General features: G+C 32.1%; 4 protein-coding genes across 13 annotated transcripts in view; 3 read left to right on the top strand and 1 right to left on the bottom strand.

Moving 5' to 3' along the window:
• LOC119616136 (potassium voltage-gated channel subfamily KQT member 1) overlaps window positions 1-9,540 on the top strand; it is a 93,723-nt gene extending 84,183 nt beyond the window's left edge. For 5 of the 10 annotated variants that reach the window (XM_037972370.1, XM_037972371.1, XM_037972368.1 and 2 more), the window contains 9 exons: window positions 4,274-4,738; window positions 5,846-5,916; window positions 7,923-8,050; window positions 8,118-8,214; window positions 8,274-8,591; window positions 8,655-8,779; window positions 8,841-8,956; window positions 9,030-9,232; window positions 9,301-9,540. In XM_037972370.1, coding sequence (XP_037828298.1) covers window positions 4,274-4,738; window positions 5,846-5,916; window positions 7,923-8,050; window positions 8,118-8,214; window positions 8,274-8,591; window positions 8,655-8,779; window positions 8,841-8,956; window positions 9,030-9,232; window positions 9,301-9,390 — 1,613 coding nt within the window. In that variant the 3' untranslated portion in view covers window positions 9,391-9,540. Of the gene's footprint in view, window positions 1-3,243; window positions 3,331-4,273; window positions 4,739-5,845; window positions 5,917-7,922; window positions 8,051-8,117; window positions 8,215-8,273; window positions 8,592-8,654; window positions 8,780-8,840; window positions 8,957-9,029; window positions 9,233-9,300 lie in introns of all 10 variants that reach the window. The other 5 variants (XM_037972372.1, XM_037972373.1, XM_037972374.1 and 2 more) reach the window with 3 other exon arrangements.
• Window positions 9,541-10,754: 1,214 nt separating this feature from the next.
• LOC119616120 (WD repeat-containing protein 48 homolog) lies at window positions 10,755-14,084 on the top strand. The gene is made up of 10 exons (XM_037972333.1): window positions 10,755-11,059; window positions 11,130-11,349; window positions 11,418-11,630; window positions 11,693-12,268; window positions 12,332-12,537; window positions 12,594-12,698; window positions 12,758-12,897; window positions 12,958-13,153; window positions 13,214-13,408; window positions 13,476-14,084. Exons 1-10 carry the CDS (start codon window positions 11,015-11,017, stop codon window positions 13,590-13,592), a joined length of 2,013 nt encoding a protein of 670 aa, XP_037828261.1. The 5' UTR covers window positions 10,755-11,014; the 3' UTR covers window positions 13,593-14,084.
• Window positions 13,786-15,438, bottom strand: LOC119616121 (protein Vhl). Its single transcript, XM_037972334.1, has one exon. It carries the CDS (start codon window positions 15,064-15,066, stop codon window positions 14,542-14,544), a length of 525 nt encoding a protein of 174 aa, XP_037828262.1. The 5' UTR covers window positions 15,067-15,438; the 3' UTR covers window positions 13,786-14,541.
• Window positions 15,439-16,066: 628 nt separating this feature from the next.
• On the top strand, window positions 16,067-17,657 carry LOC119616138 (COP9 signalosome complex subunit 4). The gene is made up of 2 exons (XM_037972378.1): window positions 16,067-16,773; window positions 16,832-17,657. Exons 1-2 carry the CDS (start codon window positions 16,213-16,215, stop codon window positions 17,495-17,497), a joined length of 1,227 nt encoding a protein of 408 aa, XP_037828306.1. The 5' UTR covers window positions 16,067-16,212; the 3' UTR covers window positions 17,498-17,657.
• Window positions 17,658-17,776: the final 119 nt, after the last annotated feature.

Raw genomic sequence — 17,776 nt, 5'->3', positions numbered from 1 at the left:
AAACTACTACAATATATTTTTTTAAAAGTTTATGTTGTTGTTCAGTGTAACGCAGTTTATAAAGCATGTGAATTTCAAATAAATTTTTCATAATTTCGTTTTTTTTTTTTGTTATTTTGTTACATTTTAACAATCCACTGTTGTGTTTTCTTTAAAAATAAAAAATTATTGATGTCTTTTTTCTTATATTTCATTTTTCTAATTGTTATTTTTGAGTTTATTTTTTTAAACTTATATAACCAATTCATAATCGGCATCGTAACGTTGTATCGTTGTATGTCATAAGTTTTTTATTATAGGTTTGTTTTTGCAACAAAAATTAAATAATAATAAAGATATTATGACATACAACGCTATGACTTCGATTGTAAATTGGTCAATACTATTTATATAGCGTATAAAGTTACTATAAATATTTTGATTTTCTTAAGGTAGCGGGGATGCAACGATTTACTAGTATACATATGAGTATATTAAAGAGATTTTCGGAAGGTATGTAGCTTTAGAATAATTATGGACCGATGCTCGTACAAGTTTTACCACTACAAACAAGGAAATTTTTTATAAATAACTGAGTCGTTATTAGATTCTAAGTCTATGAAGTGATCTCCCTATGTTTGTCTGCACATTAGAGTCCGGAAAGAAAAAGCAAGGGAATTGAAATTTCCCACAAATATTCTCTACAGATAAGGTTTGTTTGGAATTCCAAATGGGAAATATCAGACCAGTACTAGTATAAATATGAGAATATTAAAGAGATTTTCGAAAGGTGCGAAGGTTTAGAATAGTTATGGACCTCGTACAATTTTTACCACTAATGAAATCGTTAAGCAAGGAAATATTTCTATTTTCATATATAAATGAGTCGTTATTAGATTCTAACATGATCCAATGATCTCCCTATGTTTGGCTGCACGTAAGGGTCCGGAAAGAAAAAGCCAGGGGGTTGAAATTTCCCACAAATATTCTCTGAAATTCGACATGAACAAGTTTTATAGGAAGCAAAATATATCTAACAAATTTTATCAGGATCGATCCATAATTGATCCTATTCTTACAAAAAATCAGTTTATTGGCAATAAATCATTCAAAAATTATAAAATGATAATCAAATTCGACTAAACTAATTCGTTTTAAGAATTAATCACTGTTTTAAATTCTTTAGACCCCGATTCAGCATTGACTCATTAAAGATCCTATTCCGAAAATCCTCATACATATTAATATCAATATATGATAATAGAATTTGAAAATCCTGATAGTAAATAACAAAAGTATCAATTCATAAAGACCTACATAAATCCATATACATTTATTGCCGCCTTCCGAAATTTTCTAAATTTACGACATATACTTAGTTTCTTTTATTCCCATTATTTAATTAACACCCGGCTATCTTCGCACTGGCTTATTTTGTTAGTTCAATTTTATATCTTGTGAGAAAAACTATGTAACACTCACCGTTGATCGAAATGGCATTACAGCAGTTCGATACTTTCGAACACAAAATTTTGAATAGAAAAAATAAACTTGTCATTATCAAAATATTATAAATAAACTGGACGTAATTTTTCTAACTCGAGCACACAAATCTGCGGAAATATTATAAATTTCCTGTTCAATGTTGACCTGAAGATCTTCTAGCATTGTTAACTTGCTTACAATTAATAGCGGAAAAGCTTAGACTTACTGCAAATAGAAGATGGGAGAATGAACCCACATGTACAGCGATCAAAAAGATTTGGACCTTCATGAATTCAAAAATATATAATATGAAATAGCTCCTATAACTGGTCATTGGCCAGTGAGCAGGATCTATAACGATGGCGAAGAAGAGGAAAAAACAAAACACCTTCTCTGACATTGTCCTGCTTTTGATGAATTCAGAATTAAAAATGTTGGCCATCGAGCGCTTGCAGACAATAACTGTCTGTCTGAATGTCGGATTTAGATAACATCTTCGCATTTATTAGAGCAACAAAATGGCTAGACTTTAACGATGACCCGATTGATTAGAAATAATTAAGGCATAAGACAAAATGGTCATAACGCGACATTGTTTGGACCCAAGTGAGCTATGCTAAAGGCGGCTATCACATTAACCTAACATAGCTTACTTACACAGACCTAAATCGTTGGTAACTCCAAAGAAAAAAGTCTATATAGTTTAAATCACATCTTGTTTTGACGCTTTCGTTAACTGAAATTGGCATACAGAGAAGTTTTATAATAAAATAGAAATTTAGATTACAAAATGCGAGCGTAACTGATCATGGACTCATATCTTGATTATCTTTTAATCATAGAAACTACACTGAGAAAATCGTTTCATTTACAATAAAAAACTGCAACTTAATTAACCGCAAAAAAGTTTTCGCAGTGCAAAATAACCAAAAATCGTTGCATCCCTAAAGCTATCAAATAATATTACGTTTTCAAGAAAAAAACGAAAACATATAGAACTTACATCTTTAAAAAATTAAGATTTTTAAACAAATAACTTCCTAAAAGCTGAATATTGTTTAAATGTTTTAAAGCAAAGAGATATTCTGATCAACATTTTGTTATGCAGCAAAATAATATATAAAATTATTGATATAAATCGTGATTCACGGTTAAATAACTCGGTTTGGACTGAGAAGTTTTAAACAGAGATGAAATTTAAAAATTGCTGTAATAATTTTTATTATTTCTTTATTTATGCCAAATACTTTTAAGTTTTTATTTTCTTTTCAACACAAATTAGAAATTTGTGGCTTCATCTCTGTTTTTAGTGGGAAACTAAGGGAAGGCATCCCTATGGGGAGGCCTCAAATTTAAATCGAATATATAAATGAAATTGTTAAAGAATCAAAATCTTTTGAATGACAAACCTTAAAACCTGATGTTACTTACACAAAACACTCTGTAACTGAGCTGACCTCCCACCTCGGGGGATACCTTCCTACCGTTTCAATACTCTACAAACTAAACTAAAAAGTATTTACTCAATAGTATTATATTTTTCTGTTGTTGTTTAGTCCTTATACTTTCTCTTTCTTCTACTACTTGTCTAACTGTGTGAATGTTTAAATGTTTTATAAATATTTGAGAGAAAGAGAGGAAAAAAACGAAAATGTCTAAATAAATGGGAGCTGCTTAGGCGTTTTTTTAGCAGAAAACACTCTACCGAAATACAAACAAAACGAATCTTTGCTAAAAATAGTTTTGGTTTTTTTTTTCGCCAAATTTATTGCATTTCAGAAGTGGTACAAAATGGACGATCGTTAAATCCGAGTTTTAGCGAAGACTCTGTCGCAGATACCACTTTATTGAAAAAGAATTCCGATGGTAAGTTTATGCACGCTCTATTACAAAAACAAACAAAAAATAAATAATCAAAAAAAATAAATACAAAGTTGTCAAATGGATGTTGTTTTAAATGTTGTATTCAGAATGTAAACGATAACCGATTAATAATACAATAATATTACTTAATAACTATTATCGATATTATAATAACGATTACGATAACGACGACAACAATTATCGGTGGATGTAATAATTTGCGTGTGTGTGTGTGTGCGTAGAAAGTTAGAAATCTTTTTAACGCATAAGTGCCTCTTATTTTGATTGTTGTTAGGACTTTCGCTTTTTATTTCTAAGGATCTGCTGTAAATTGTTTAGGTTTCGTTTTATAAATTTTATTTGTAGAGATATCGGGGTTTTATTTCTGAAACTAACTGTTATTTTTGGTTTGCCAATTGTTATATACTTTTATTAGGGCGTTTTTCTTTATTTGCTTTAAAGGTAATTTGTTTTCAGAATAAAGAATTCATAATAAAAAAATATTCCTCAATTGGGGACAAAGATACCATAGTTTACCAGCTGACAGTACTGGAACGAAGTACATACCGAAAGAATCGAACAAAAGTTATAAATCGTTGTCTGAAATACTTTAGTTTGAAGACTATTCCCGAATTGATGCTCTAAGTCGAGAGAAACGACAATGATACTGACGTCTATGAGGAAGTAATTGAACCGTATATTTTATTCTGGGAACATTTTACAGAAGATGGTTACGATTTCAGTAATATATTCCCCTTGTGTTAAATTCCTCTTATATTAAACAAAACTTTCTTAGGTTTGTTTTTGAAAACCCAACAAAAATATTTAATATTATTTTTGTTATAAAAAAATCTCTATAAGTTTTCTAAATCTTAATGTAAATGATGAAAAACATAAACAAAATAAAATGTTAACTGAACAACAATTCAAATTTTATGTATATTAGCAGCATTAAGTCCTCGCTTTTTGGGGCCACAGCGCAGACATAGTTCTGTATCGCTGGGAAATTTAACAAGTACTCGCAACGAAAGTTTACAACCAAGTCCCCTAACAATACAAGAGAATGAAGCGGTCATGAGTGAAGACTACAGTAGGAATACGGTTGTGAATTGCGAAAGCAGCAGCAATACGAACAGCGGTAATAATGGCAACAGATCTAAATTGATTTTCGGCAATGTTACCTCTATACCCATAGTACTCTGTGGCATGCTACAGAACGATATATTCGGTTCAAATTTTAATATGCCCACACGACCAAGTCCATCGATTTGTGATGACAATGCTAGACAACAGCAAGAGCAACAACAACAGCAACAACCCACAAGACGTAGAGCCTATTTTGATCCACAACAATTGGGTGAAGACAATGAAACCAATATTGATAATCCTACAGGTCACTTAGATGAAGGAAGTGCGTAAAAGATTCCTTTTAGAAACCTTTAAAAAACCAAAAAAAAGTGCAATTGCTAAATAATGTACACCACTCCACTTTGTCCTCAATATTTTTCCATACCATTGTAATTGAAATCCATGTAATATAAACGTAAAATGTTTTTATTATTATACTCTTTTGGAAACAGCTCTCGTGTCTCTTACTATTATTTAAAAAAAAAAACCTAAAACCAAATCAATTAAATTCAATGAAATGTCATTTATGTTGAGCAATCAAATCAACCAAACAACCAACCACACTATATATAACCCGGAGTCCAAATTCCTTATCCTTGATTCAAATGTATGCGTACAAATGTTTATAAACAAAAATATTAAAAAAAATAATAATAAAACTTTGGCATCGAATTTGTCTGCTTTTCAAGCTCATGTCAGTTAGTCAATCAGTTAGCTGGTATTAAAATGTATTTTTATGATGCTAAATGGCCCACAACCACCACCACCAACCACCAAAACCTCTATCACTTTTACACGCATAACACAACCTTACACTAACTTACACCGATTTTACGAATATCACATTCAAATAATCCAGGGTCTAAGCCTGTTTAAACTATTAGTAAAATAGTGGGGAATAATGAAACCCTGGAAGCGTATTTGAATCATATTCGTTAAAACACATCCAAATCTATCGCATGCACTTTATTTAAAAAATCTCCTTAAATAGTTTACGTAAATTAGCACCTACAATGGCACGTTCGGTATTTAGAATCCTTTAAGAAACATTTAATAATTGAAATTTTCGTAAAAATGTATGTTTTGAAAGATTTTCCTTTTTCACATTCAAACATACATTGTATTAGTAGTTATAGTTGAGCAGCAAGTACTCTATATATTGTAGCATTTATTCAGTCTGTCTCTTGTAACTTGTGTAATATATATATTTTAAAAGATTTTTTTCTTTGTATTATTTACTATTAATTTTTATTGAATGTGTCTGTTATCGTAGATTATTATTAAATGGATCTGAATGGTTTTTAGTTTTTTCTTTCTCTGTATTTTTCCCATAATTTCTAATGAACAAAATTGTCTATTTTGTGTTTGTATTTTCTTCAATTCAAAATAGATGAAGATGATGAGCCACGCTGCACTCAATTGACAAATCAGCACAAGACTGCCATAAGATTTATTAGAAAGGTAAGTGTGCTAAAAGCATTATAGCTAATATATACTTAATTAAGGTTTATTATCCCGTTGATCAAATATTTGGTAAATTAAACGTCTACTAGTTTGTGACCAGATTTTTTTTTAATCGGGGTTTGACTCAATTAAAAAAACTCTATTAATTTAGTAAAAATCCTTAATTTCTTAAAAAAAATTCACCTAAAAGAAATCTCTAGCTTCACGCAATTTCCTTTAATTTTGAACACGCAAATATGCACTCCAACCTACCGGCTTTATAATTTTATTTATTCTTTAACCTATAATAAACCGATAACCTCAAAGGTTAGAAAAATCAAGGAGCAATACTACTTCTAGGAATTCAACCCTTTAATAAATGGAACAATCAAATCGTGTGACCACAACATATCGTTCCGATCATCCTTCAAAATACTTATTGCAATAATTTCCAGTAAAAAGCCGGTTGGGTTTTAGTAAAGAATCTCTTATAGCTAAAAAAAAAACTGAGCTTTGAAGGCAAAATCTAGTGAAAATCGACCTTCTAATGAAACGATTTTTTAGTAAAAATCAAGTTTTTAGTGAAAAGTCGATTTTCTAGTGAAAAATCGTTTTTTTTTTAGTGAAAAAGTCGAGTTTCTAGTGAAAAGTCGAGTTTCTAGTGAAAAGTCGAGTTTCTAGTGAAAAAGTCGAGTTTCTAGTGAAAAAGTCGAGTTTCTAGTGAAAAGTCGAGCTTCTAGTGAAAAGTCGACTTTCTAGTGAAAACAACCATTTTCTAGTGAAAAAACGATTTTCTAGTGAAAAGTCGATTTTCTAGTGAAAAACGATTTTCTAGTGAAAAACGATTTTCTAGTGAAAAGTCGATTTTCTAGTGAAAATTCGATTTTCTAGTGAAAAGTCGATTTTCTAGTGAAAAGTCGATTTTCTAGTGAAAAGTCGATTTTCTAGTGAAAAGTCGATTTTCTAGTGAAAAGTCGATTTTCTAGTGAAAAGTCGATTTTCTAGTGAAAAGTCGATTTTCTAGTGAAAAGTCGATTTTCTAGTGAAAAGTCGATTTTCTAGTGAAAAGTCGATTTTCTAGTGAAATGTCGATTTTCTAGTGAAAAGTCGATTTTCTAGTGAAAAGTCGATTTTCTAGTGAAAAGTCGATTTTCTAGTGAAAAGACGATTCTTAAGTGAAAAGTTGATTTTTGAATGAAAAGTAAATTTTTATGAGAAAAGTCGATTTTTTAGTGAAAAGTCGATTTTATAGTAAAAAGTCGATTTTCTAGTGAAAAGTCGGTTTTTGAGTGAAAAAACGATTTTTTAGTGAAAACTCAATTTTCTAGTGAAAACTCGATTTCCTAGTGAAAACTCGATTTCCTAGTGAAAACTCGATTTCCTAGTGAAAACTCGATTTTCTAGTAAAAAATTATTTTCTAGTGAAAACTCGATTTTCAGGTGAAAAGCTGAGTTTCCATTGAAAAGTCGGTTTTCTAGTGAAAAGGCGGTTCTTAAGTGAAAAGTCGAAAAGTCGCCTATTTTTTGGTAAAAATACGATTTTCTAATAAATGCTCGATTCCTAATGAGAAGTCGTGTTTCTAGTAAAAATTCGATTCATAATACAAAATTCCATTTTTTATTAAGATCTTATTTTCTCGTGAAAATATCAATTCGCCACTTCAGAAATGAAATTTCAGCAGATAAATTAATGGAAATAAGCATTAGTTAAATAAACTGAACAGAGTTCCATTTATAAGCTATATTCCGGGAGCTAAATCGACTTTTGAGCAAATAAAGTTCACATAATAAAACAAATTTTATAATAAAACATTATAGGACCATAATAATGTAATGAATAGAAATGAAAATTATCAAACCCTTCTAGTTCATCACAAATAAATAATTAATTCGTAGTAAAACACACTCAAAAACCTAGTCCGAATTTAGTTGAAATATCATCAATCCCCGCTCCAGCCCAAAAAGCTTTATAGTAAATATTATACAATTTTCATAGATTTGTAAAATATAAACACTATTTTCAGTTAAAATACTTTGTTGCGCGGCGTAAATTTAAAGAAGCCCTCAAACCCTATGATGTTAAAGATGTTATGGAACAATATGCCGCTGGTCATGTGGATTTATTGGGACGTGTTAAAAATGTTCATGCCAGGTAAAGGAAATTCAAACTTTCACACATAAAAGTAATAAATTATTTAACGGCTTAATAAAATTCACAGATTAGATCAAATATTGGGAAAACAGGGTTCAAAATCAAAAGACGCTTATGCTTCTAAAATAAGCTTAGCATCAAGAGTGGTCAAAGTCGAAAGACAGGTAAGAAAATTGTAAAAGATATTTTAAAGTTTTTTCGTTACTAATCATAAAACTCTTAGGTGGCCGATATAGAAGAAAAATTAGATATTTTAATTAAAGCTTACATGGAGGACCGTCAACGGTTTCAAACTCTTCCCCCTAATCCTCAGGTCTCTAAACATTCCAACAACAATCACCTCCCTAATCATGGCCACTGTGGTCTTACTACCAGTAGTAATAATCAAACACTAGATTGGCAACATCGCACAGCGAAAACAAATGATGCTATAGTACCAGCAACAGCAGCGACGGCAGGAGCATCAGCAACAACATCATTAGATGCATCAACGACCACAGCTGGGCTGTGCCCCCCTAAGGGGACCAATGAATATACAAAGGTATTATTTTATTATTAAGAAAAGCTAAATTGATTCTATTAATCTGTTTGCATTTATTTACAGTCTTCCGATACCTGTTCATATCCTTTATCAGCCGATGTTAGACCGGCACGTGTTTATCAACAGCGTAGTAGTGATGGTTTCATAGCCGACATAGAAAGTAGAACAAAAAAGAGAGTAACTTTAAGGTAAGCAGTGATTTTCCATTTTCCTCGGGAATGAACGATTAAAAATAATCACTTTTTACAGATCAATATCACAACCATATGAAAAAGATATTCAAGTGGATGAAGTAGCGATAACAATACCAAATATTGAAACACAATCACTTGGCTCTAGTCCTCGGCAAAGGCCGGAAAGTTCTAGTAATTTATACAATACAAATTTTAATTAAAATGTATAAAATTAAAAATCTCTTTAAATTCACACTTCTTACAGTAATATTAATAGATGAATATGAAGATTTGGAAGAAGAAGATCTCAATTGCGAAGAAGAATTCGATCAATATCCATCATGGGAAATTGACAGTGATGCCGTAGTCGATGCAGATGCTGAAGGCGATTGTGATGAAACAACGGAAGATACCGCCTTATTACACCGACCAACACGTACTGCAATAGTTATTACACCTATTAGTCCCGTAAGTATTAATTTAATTGTTGTTTTAATTTATTATAATACTCATTCAATTTGTTATTTATTTTATAGGTAAGCTCCGCACATAATCTCCAAAGTATGGATGACCAAAATGCTCCTACAATCAATAAATCAAATTTACTATCGCCGGATTCCGGATAGCAATCGTAACATATGTATATTTTTTTATTATCGCTTACAAATTTATACTCTTGTGTTCAAACAAACAAACAAAAATAATAGATGCATAAAGAAAAACTAAACAAAAAGCTACATAAATTAATAATAAAAGCAAAATACAAGTATTTTCACCCAAATATAATTGTAGTTGAATAAATTTTATTTGGTATATGGGTAAGTAGGACTCCTATTGTGAATCAGAGGAGATTGAAATGCAATTTAAGTTTTACAAATAGATCATAGGCCTAGACTTGTTTAAGAAAAACTAGAGCTGAACTAGAATTGAACTGAACTAGAACTGAACTAGAATTGAACTGAACTAGAACTGAACTAGAACTGAACTAGAACTGAACTAGAACTGAACTAGAACTGAACTAGAACTGAACTAGAACTGAACTAGAACTGAACTAGAACTGAACTAGAACTGAACTAGAACTGAACTAGAACTGAACTAGAACTGAACTAGAACTGAACTAGAACTGAACTAGAACTGAACTAGAACTGAACTAGAACTGAATTAGAACTGAACTAAAACTGAACTAGAACTAAACTAGAACCAACATAAGTTCATTCCGGTTAATGAAACTAAATGTCACAATTATTTCAGAAAACTGCACCTCAATGTACTTTGAAATAGTGCTATTGTTCCTAGTTTAGATAGATCTTGTGTTCAGATTCCCCAAAAATGCAAAAGCAGATCCCCAGCCCATCAGTAGAAGTAACGCAAGTGGAGCTCAATGCAGTTTTGAAAATTGTTTAGTTTTTGTTGATACAACAACAAATGCAAAAGCATTACACAAAAATGGGAGACACCAGCAATGTTTGGCTCATTAACTACACACAATTGTATAATAGTAAATAAAACAGGAATACTATATTAAAGCAAACATATTAACAACATACCTGGTCTTCCGGTGCATTATCATGGTGTAGTTTCCGTTTAAGAGCTGCTCCAGACTTGCAACTGGAGTTTACTGCAACAAACACTTTTTTTCACTAAAATCGTTTTATTCCAAGAATTTGTTTATTTTTTAACTTTTTGCACAAGATTTTCTCATCGCATGACATTTTTAAACATTTGCACTTTAATTTAACACACATTTTTCAATTTTCTTCATTTTTATCACACAAATATAATTTTCTTAACAAAATTTTTGCTCTGTCACAAACTGTTTACAGTTATTTCCGTTTTGGCGCTCTGCTAGAGATGGTAAAGTCAATTTTATTTACACCGGCAGTGTTGTATTTAATAGTAGCAACAAAACTAGCAGTGCAAAGCTTTCTTAAAAAAGAAAGTTGTATCAAATTAATCCCGATTTTAAGCCGCCACTGAAATTTTTAATATTAGCCGCTAACGCCGTTCATATTTGTACGCGCAGATCTCCAATTCCAAGAGGAAAAAATTAGACTTTTGCAAATTTTTGTTATTTTAAGTGATTTAATTAATACAAAATAAAACGAATGTTTTACTTGGAGACTCCACCAATCCTCATAGCTATACCATAAGTTATAGTGCCTTAATAAAACGAAAAGCCAGAAACATCTAAGGGATTGGTAACAAAAACACAAGAAAAGATTTTTTCCGACAAGACGGCTCTGTCAAATAATGTTGACACATAAAAGTTGTCAAGGAGGACGCAAAAAAATGCAGGTTGGTAGAGGAGGTAGCTGTAAAAAAGAATTTTTATTCATGTCTTTTAAATTTGTTTTTTCTGGAAAAGGTCTCCTATGTTATACGAGATGCCGAAGAGAAACAACATCGAAATGGTGTCAATGCCATGCAATTGGATCCGAATAATGGTAAACTTTATTCGGCCGGCAGAGATGCCATAATACGTGTTTGGAACTCACGTTCGGAATCGAATGAAAAATATATACAATCAATGGAGCATCACAACGATTGGGTCAATGACATTGTATTGTGCTGTAATGGCAGAAATTGTAAGTTTTTGTTTGGCTGCAATTTGTGAGACTCGATAATTAAATAGTTTGTTTATTCCTCTGATCAGTAATTAGTGCTAGCTGTGATACTACTGTTAAAGTATGGAATGCCCATAAAGGATTCTGTATGTCCACTTTAAGAACACATCGTGATTATGTTCAAGCATTGGCCTATGCCAAGGATCGTGAACAAGTGGCCAGTGCCGGCTTAGATAAAGCCATCTTCCTGTGGGATGTTAACACCTTAACAGCATTAACTGCCAGCAACAACACAGTCACCAGTAAATATAAATATTTAAAGTTTTCATAGAGTTAACAATAATATTGTATTCACATTTTCTAGCCTCTAGTCTTAATGGTTCAAAAGATTCCATTTATAGTTTAGCCATGAATCCGGCCGGCACTGTTATTGTGAGTGGCTCAACAGAGAACATATTAAGAGTATGGGACCCCCGTACTTGTATACGCAATATGAAACTACGTGGTCACACGGAAAATGTGCGCGCTTTAGTAGTTTCACCCGATGGCAATCAGGTTGTGTCTGGCAGTTCAGATGGTACTATTAAAATATGGAATTTGGGTCAACAGCGTTGTGTACAAACTATCCATGTCCATAAGGAGGGTGTTTGGAGTCTGCTGATGACAGAAAATTTCCAATATATTATCTCGGGCAGTCGAGATCGTAATATTGTTTTAACAGAATTAAGAAATCCCAGCAACTCTATGGTGGTGTGTGAGGAAAAGGCTCCAGTATTAAGTTTGTGTTTTAATATTGACAAAACTGGTGTATGGGCCACAACTTGGAATTCGGATATACGTTGCTGGAAATTGCCACTATTCGATAAATGTACCTTGAATTCTAGCGGTGGTATGGATGCTCAATGGACAAGCACTGGAACTGAATTGGCCTGCATTAAAGGTAAAACTGATTAACCTCTCTGAAATTTAGATTTTTAAAAATCGTTCGTTTTATATTTTTAAGGTGGTGCTGCTATTAAGAAATGCAATGTTCTAAATGATAAACGTCATATTGTTACTCGAGATACGGAAGATAATGTAGCTATTTACGATGCTCTGAGAGTGGTTAAAAAGGAAGAATTGGGCAAAGTGGATTTCGAGGAAGAAATTAAGAAACGTAATAAACAAGTGTACATTCCCAACTGGTTCACAGTGGATTTGAAAACTGGCGTAAGTTAAAGAAATATTTGGATTTTTATCTAAAACCATGTATTTTATTCTCCTAGATGCCCACCATAGTTTTGGGTCAAGATGAAGTTGACTGCTTTTCCGCCTGGGTATCAATAGAAGCTGGTCTTCCTGAATGTTCAGAACCTCAATCCGAAATAAAAGTATAGCTTTAACATTATCAAAACCTTAACTACTTTGTTAAATATTTGCTCTAATTTAGATAAACTATGGCAAGTTATTGCTGGAAGCTTTATTGGAATATTGGACACCGCCACACAGTTTACCACCCAATGAAATGGAACAGGATATAAGAGGCAATGGATTTTTCCAAGTACCCAAGCATACACCAGTAATATTTAGGTATTTTAGTTTTACTTTAACCCAAGAAATCAAAAGTTATTAAGTATTTTTGTACTTTAGTGAGGTGGGTGGACGTACCGTATGCCGTTTATTGGTGCGGGATGCTGCTGGAGAGAGTGAAAGTACTTTACTGCACGAAACAGTGCCACAATGGGTTACAGATGTAGTAATTGAAAAAGCCACACCGAAATTCTTAAAAATACCCTTTTTCCTTACACCACATCCACAAATGGGCAAACCTGAGAGAACCAAAAAGGCAAGTAAACATTGATTTACTAAACTTTTAAAAACTAATTAATTTAGTATAAAACTTTAGGATCGTTTGGTGGCTAATGAATTTATACAATGTCGCAAAGTATGTGAACACGTTTTAGACAAAGTTTTGGGAGCCGAAACAACACCCAGTGGAGGCAATGCTTCCAGTTCATCACAAAACAGTCAAAGCGATGCCAATTCAGAGGGTTCACAAGTTCCTGCCGAGGACCGCATTGAGCTATGGTGCAATGATGTGGTAGGATATTTTAATTTATATAATTTTTATTGAGAACAACAACTAATTGTTTTTTATTTGTTTAAAGGTGGTAGACCCCAATATGGATCTACGTACGGTCAGGCACTTCATATGGAAACAGTCAACCGATCTCACATTCCAGTACAAAACAAAGCCAAATTTTTCATATGATGGAAAACTTTGAATACAAGTTTTAAAAATGTTTTGTAATTTTCACATAACAAAATTTCAACTAAATGATGAAGCACAAATCATATTAACAAGTTCTTTAAAACTGGTTCTTTTGATTTGTTAACACAGCAATCAATCGGATAAATGGTGTAAAAACAACAACTTTAAAAGCAAGCAAAAACGACAAGTTTAAACATGCCAAAATGTATATCAATCAATATTAAAGGATTTTATTTAGTTTGTTGTTAATCAAGAATTATCTTAAAATTAATTTATTTTTACTCCAAAGTATTCTTATGCATAAGGACTTGAATTAAAAACCAGAATGTTGTTTACAATTGCGGCATTTTTTACACTATATAAAATATTCGACTTTTCAGCAACAAACTAAATAAAATCTTATTGAGTAAAGAATAAAAAAAAGTACAGAAGTTGTTATCCAATTTTTAGCTATAATAATTAATAAAAATAAAGATACATATTCAAATATGATGATGAAATCAATGCCAATTACTCTAAATAAAGGCAAAACATAAAAATATGTAAATATCTAACTACTTAATTCTAATTTATTTTGTGTGTTTTTTTTTTCTATTGCAAACGCCTTTAAGGCAGGATTCCAAATTTTGTAATTTATGTCCCTAATAGCTGAGTTAAATGAAAACAAATTATTAGAATTATTTGTTTTAAAAACGTGCTTGCGAGAATTTTAAAATAAAACATTATTTTTAGTCAGAGAAAGTCGGTAGAAACTAAAATTAACGATTTTTCTGGAAATTATTAAAATTAAATGTTCCTTAAGTTGGATATTTTACTATCAAAAGATTCTTCATAAAAATTCATTCCTTAAGTGATAAAATATTTGTTAAAATTGTTATTTCAAATGCTTGAAAATTATCTGTATTTCTGTTTTAGGCATTCCAATTAAGGAATGAATAACCAATTCCCTAACTACACTACAGCTACCTTCCTCTTACCCCCATTGCCTGATGTTTTTCTATTAATTTCAATACATTACTCAAGTCACGTTTCAAAATATTTGGTATGTCTTCCCGTTCCAATACGACCCTTTGATTTCCATATATTTGTTTGGCATAATTCCACAGACTGGTATAACGTAATGAACGCACAGGCTGATGTATGGTTATCAATTTACGACAAGGTATCCATTGACAACGGTTCTGTGGATCACGTACCCTGTAAAGTTGTGGCCAAAATATATCTTGATGTTTTACCTGCATACGTTCGCCAGTCTGTGAGTCACGGAATATCCATGGGTGGGTTACAAAAGTGTTTGCCTTAATGCCTGCGCCCGGTTTAAGCATGGTAAAAAAGTCCTGGCGACCATTAAAGTCCATCCAGTACAAATTGACATAGCGCTGTGTGGAGTTGAGGAAAAATACGAATGTTTGTTCGAGGGAATTTTGAGCAGCCAACAGTGGTTGCTGCGGCTGATCGGTTGAGGGATGAGATACCTCAACAGCCATATTCGGATTATTAATTTTTTTTTTCACAATATGTTATTTATTATTATTATCACAATTTTAGTTAAATGAACGTAATAAACAAATTCTCTACAATTTACATTCGATGCACTGCAGCGTTGCCAGTTTGTAGACTTTGTATTATATTTAATGGATTATGGCCATTTAGAGGAGAAATATTTTTTTTTTGGGGCTAACGTTTGCGTATTATTTTATTACGTTCTGATAATATTATTTGATAAAAGATTTTATTTTATGAAATACTATTTATCTGTTTTCACTCTGAAACTTTATTTTAATTTATTAATTTTAATGTATTCAATTAATATACACTTCACGGAAATTTTGAACACGACTAAAACTTGACGACAACTGCTAACAAGTGTCAAATTTTGAATGATGCCAGATTGGTGTTATACCAATAATACACGCTAAGAAAATGTATGATAAAAGTAGAAAAAAACGCATTTGATTTTAAATTTTTAGAAATTCCAATTAAGCTGATTATACAACATGATAGTCCTTTGTCTTCTAACTAACTCAAAAAGTAGAAAAATTATCTGTTTTTTAGTGTTTTGATTAATAATTGGATACATCTGGATTATGGGTATCAATAAAAATATCTTTCAGTTGATGTACAATATGACATGTCTATTAATAACCCATTGCGAGCTGGGCTCAAACTTTATGTTTTTATATTGAAATTTTTTACAAATGCTCCGTTATATCAAAAATATATTGATACAACAGTACTTTATTTGACATCAAATCTTTAAACCTTTCAACTGATATATTATAATACATTTCTCGCTATTTTATCAAATATTTTTTCAAAAAAGTTTCGAATTATTTGACAAAATCGCATAATTATTATATAAACCATAAAAACTTTACAATAAGTTGACGTTTATTAGTTTAAACTCCGGTTAAAATTTGTAATAAGCCACAAACATTGTTGTTCAAAAAGTAGTATTTTATGCATTAAAATCAACCGCATGCATACAGTTGTTAGATTCACTCACAGTTTGTTTACACCTCTTTTGTCAGAAGAAATTAGCAAGAAAAATTTTTGCAACGATTATATTTTTACATCTTAAACTCAAGAAAACACTTGAAATAACAAACAAAAATAATAAAACCACTTCAAATATGGTCATAACATCCAATACTTTGCGTAGCCAATTGATGGCTTTGGTGAATTTCTCAGGAACACACAAAGAACAAGCCGACCGGTATAGACAATTGTTGGAAGTGGTACTCACCAATACCGGCAATGAATTGATCGATACTTTAAAACTATTTGTGGAAGCCATAGTCAATGAACATGTTAGTTTAGTTATATCGCGTCAAATTCTAAATGATGTTGGTATACAATTGAGTAAACTGCCGGATGAGGTGTCCAAGCAGGTGTCGCATTTCACTTTGGATAAGGTGCAGCCTAGGGTTATATCTTTCGAAGAACAAGTTGCTGGTATTCGCCAACATTTGGCTGACATTTACGAACGTAATCAGCAATGGCGTGATGCAGCCAATGTATTGGTGGGCATTCCTTTGGAAACGGGTCAAAAACAATATACCGTAGATTATAAGCTGGAGACTTATTTGAAGATAGCAAGACTGTATTTGGAAGAAAATGACTCGGTTCAGGCAGAGTTTTACATAAATCGTGCTTCGTTATTGCAGGCAGAGACACAAATTGAAGAATTACAGGTTTGTGTGGGAATAAAATAGAGGAAAATAGATTTTTTTAATAAAAAGTTATTTTTAGGTCCTGTATAAAGTCTGCTATGCCCGCGTTTTGGACTATCGCCGTAAATTTATTGAAGCCGCTCAACGTTACAACGAACTCTCCTATCGCACCATAGTGGATGAGGGTGAACGTATGACTGCCTTAAAAAAGGCTCTTATATGCACCGTTTTAGCCTCAGCTGGTCAACAACGTTCGCGTATGTTAGCCACTCTGTTTAAGGATGAACGTTGCCAACAATTACCGGCCTATTCGATTTTAGAGAAAATGTATTTGGATCGTATTATACGTCGTTCAGAATTGCAAGAATTTGAGGCTTTACTACAGCCTCATCAAAAAGCTGCCACTGTTGATGGTTCTTCTATTTTGGATCGTGCTGTGTTTGAGCATAATCTCTTATCGGCCAGCAAGTTGTATAATAATATTACTTTTATTGAATTGGGCGCTTTGTTAGAGATACCAGCTGCTAAAGCGGAAAATATTGCCTCACAAATGATTACCGAGGGTCGCATGAATGGTCATATCGATCAAATAAGTGGCATAGTACATTTTGAAAAACGTGAAGTCTTACCCTTGTGGGATCGTCAAATACAATCCTTGTGCTATCAGGTTAATTCGATTATTGAGAAAATAGCCGCTTCTGAACCCGAATGGATGTCACATACTTTGGATGAAATTAATTCTTAAGTTATAGAGCGTGACGTGGCCGTGAGCAGTTTGCATTGGAATACTTTTTTAAGCTGGCTTTTGTATGAGACACTTTTTTGTATTTAAAGGAGTGTTTTTTTTCTAATTTGTTAAATTATTTTCTTAAATTTTCTCAAATAAACTTATAAGGTTTTAAAAACTGCCGGGGTTTTTTGATTTTAAATTGGGAGTTTTACTTGGGGGGGGGGAGGTTTTGGAAATCCATCAAGTAAAAGGATAATTTCAGAAATCGGGTTTTCAGTGATATAATTTTTTTTC

The sequence above is a fragment of the Lucilia sericata genome, unplaced genomic scaffold (assembly GCF_015586225.1).
Source record: "Lucilia sericata isolate MDLA Ls3-8-SP2 unplaced genomic scaffold, ASM1558622v1 Contig000058F_arrow, whole genome shotgun sequence".
In the NCBI taxonomy this organism is placed as follows: domain Eukaryota; kingdom Metazoa; phylum Arthropoda; class Insecta; order Diptera; family Calliphoridae; genus Lucilia; species Lucilia sericata.
The sequence above is the reverse complement of the archived record's forward strand: the minus strand, read 5'-3'. Positions and strand labels throughout refer to the sequence as shown.

What these genes read in the sequence shown, in the direction of transcription:
- LOC119616121 (XM_037972334.1), bottom strand. Translation starts at nt 15,066, where the DNA reads ATGGCTGTTGAGGTATCTCATCCCTCAACCGATCAGCCGCAGCAACCA.
- LOC119616138 (XM_037972378.1), top strand. Translation starts at nt 16,213, where the DNA reads ATGGTCATAACATCCAATACTTTGCGTAGCCAATTGATGGCTTTGGTG. An exon ending in CACAAATTGAAGAATTACAG is followed by an intron (nt 16,774 to 16,831) that starts GTTTGTGTGGGA and finishes AGTTATTTTTAG; the next exon opens with GTCCTGTATAAAGTCTGCTA.
- LOC119616120 (XM_037972333.1), top strand. Translation starts at nt 11,015, where the DNA reads ATGTTGACACATAAAAGTTGTCAAGGAGGACGCAAAAAAATGCAG. An exon ending in TGAATTGGCCTGCATTAAAG is followed by an intron (nt 12,269 to 12,331) that starts GTAAAACTGATT and finishes TATATTTTTAAG; the next exon opens with GTGGTGCTGCTATTAAGAAA. An exon ending in CATACACCAGTAATATTTAG is followed by an intron (nt 12,898 to 12,957) that starts GTATTTTAGTTT and finishes TTTGTACTTTAG; the next exon opens with TGAGGTGGGTGGACGTACCG.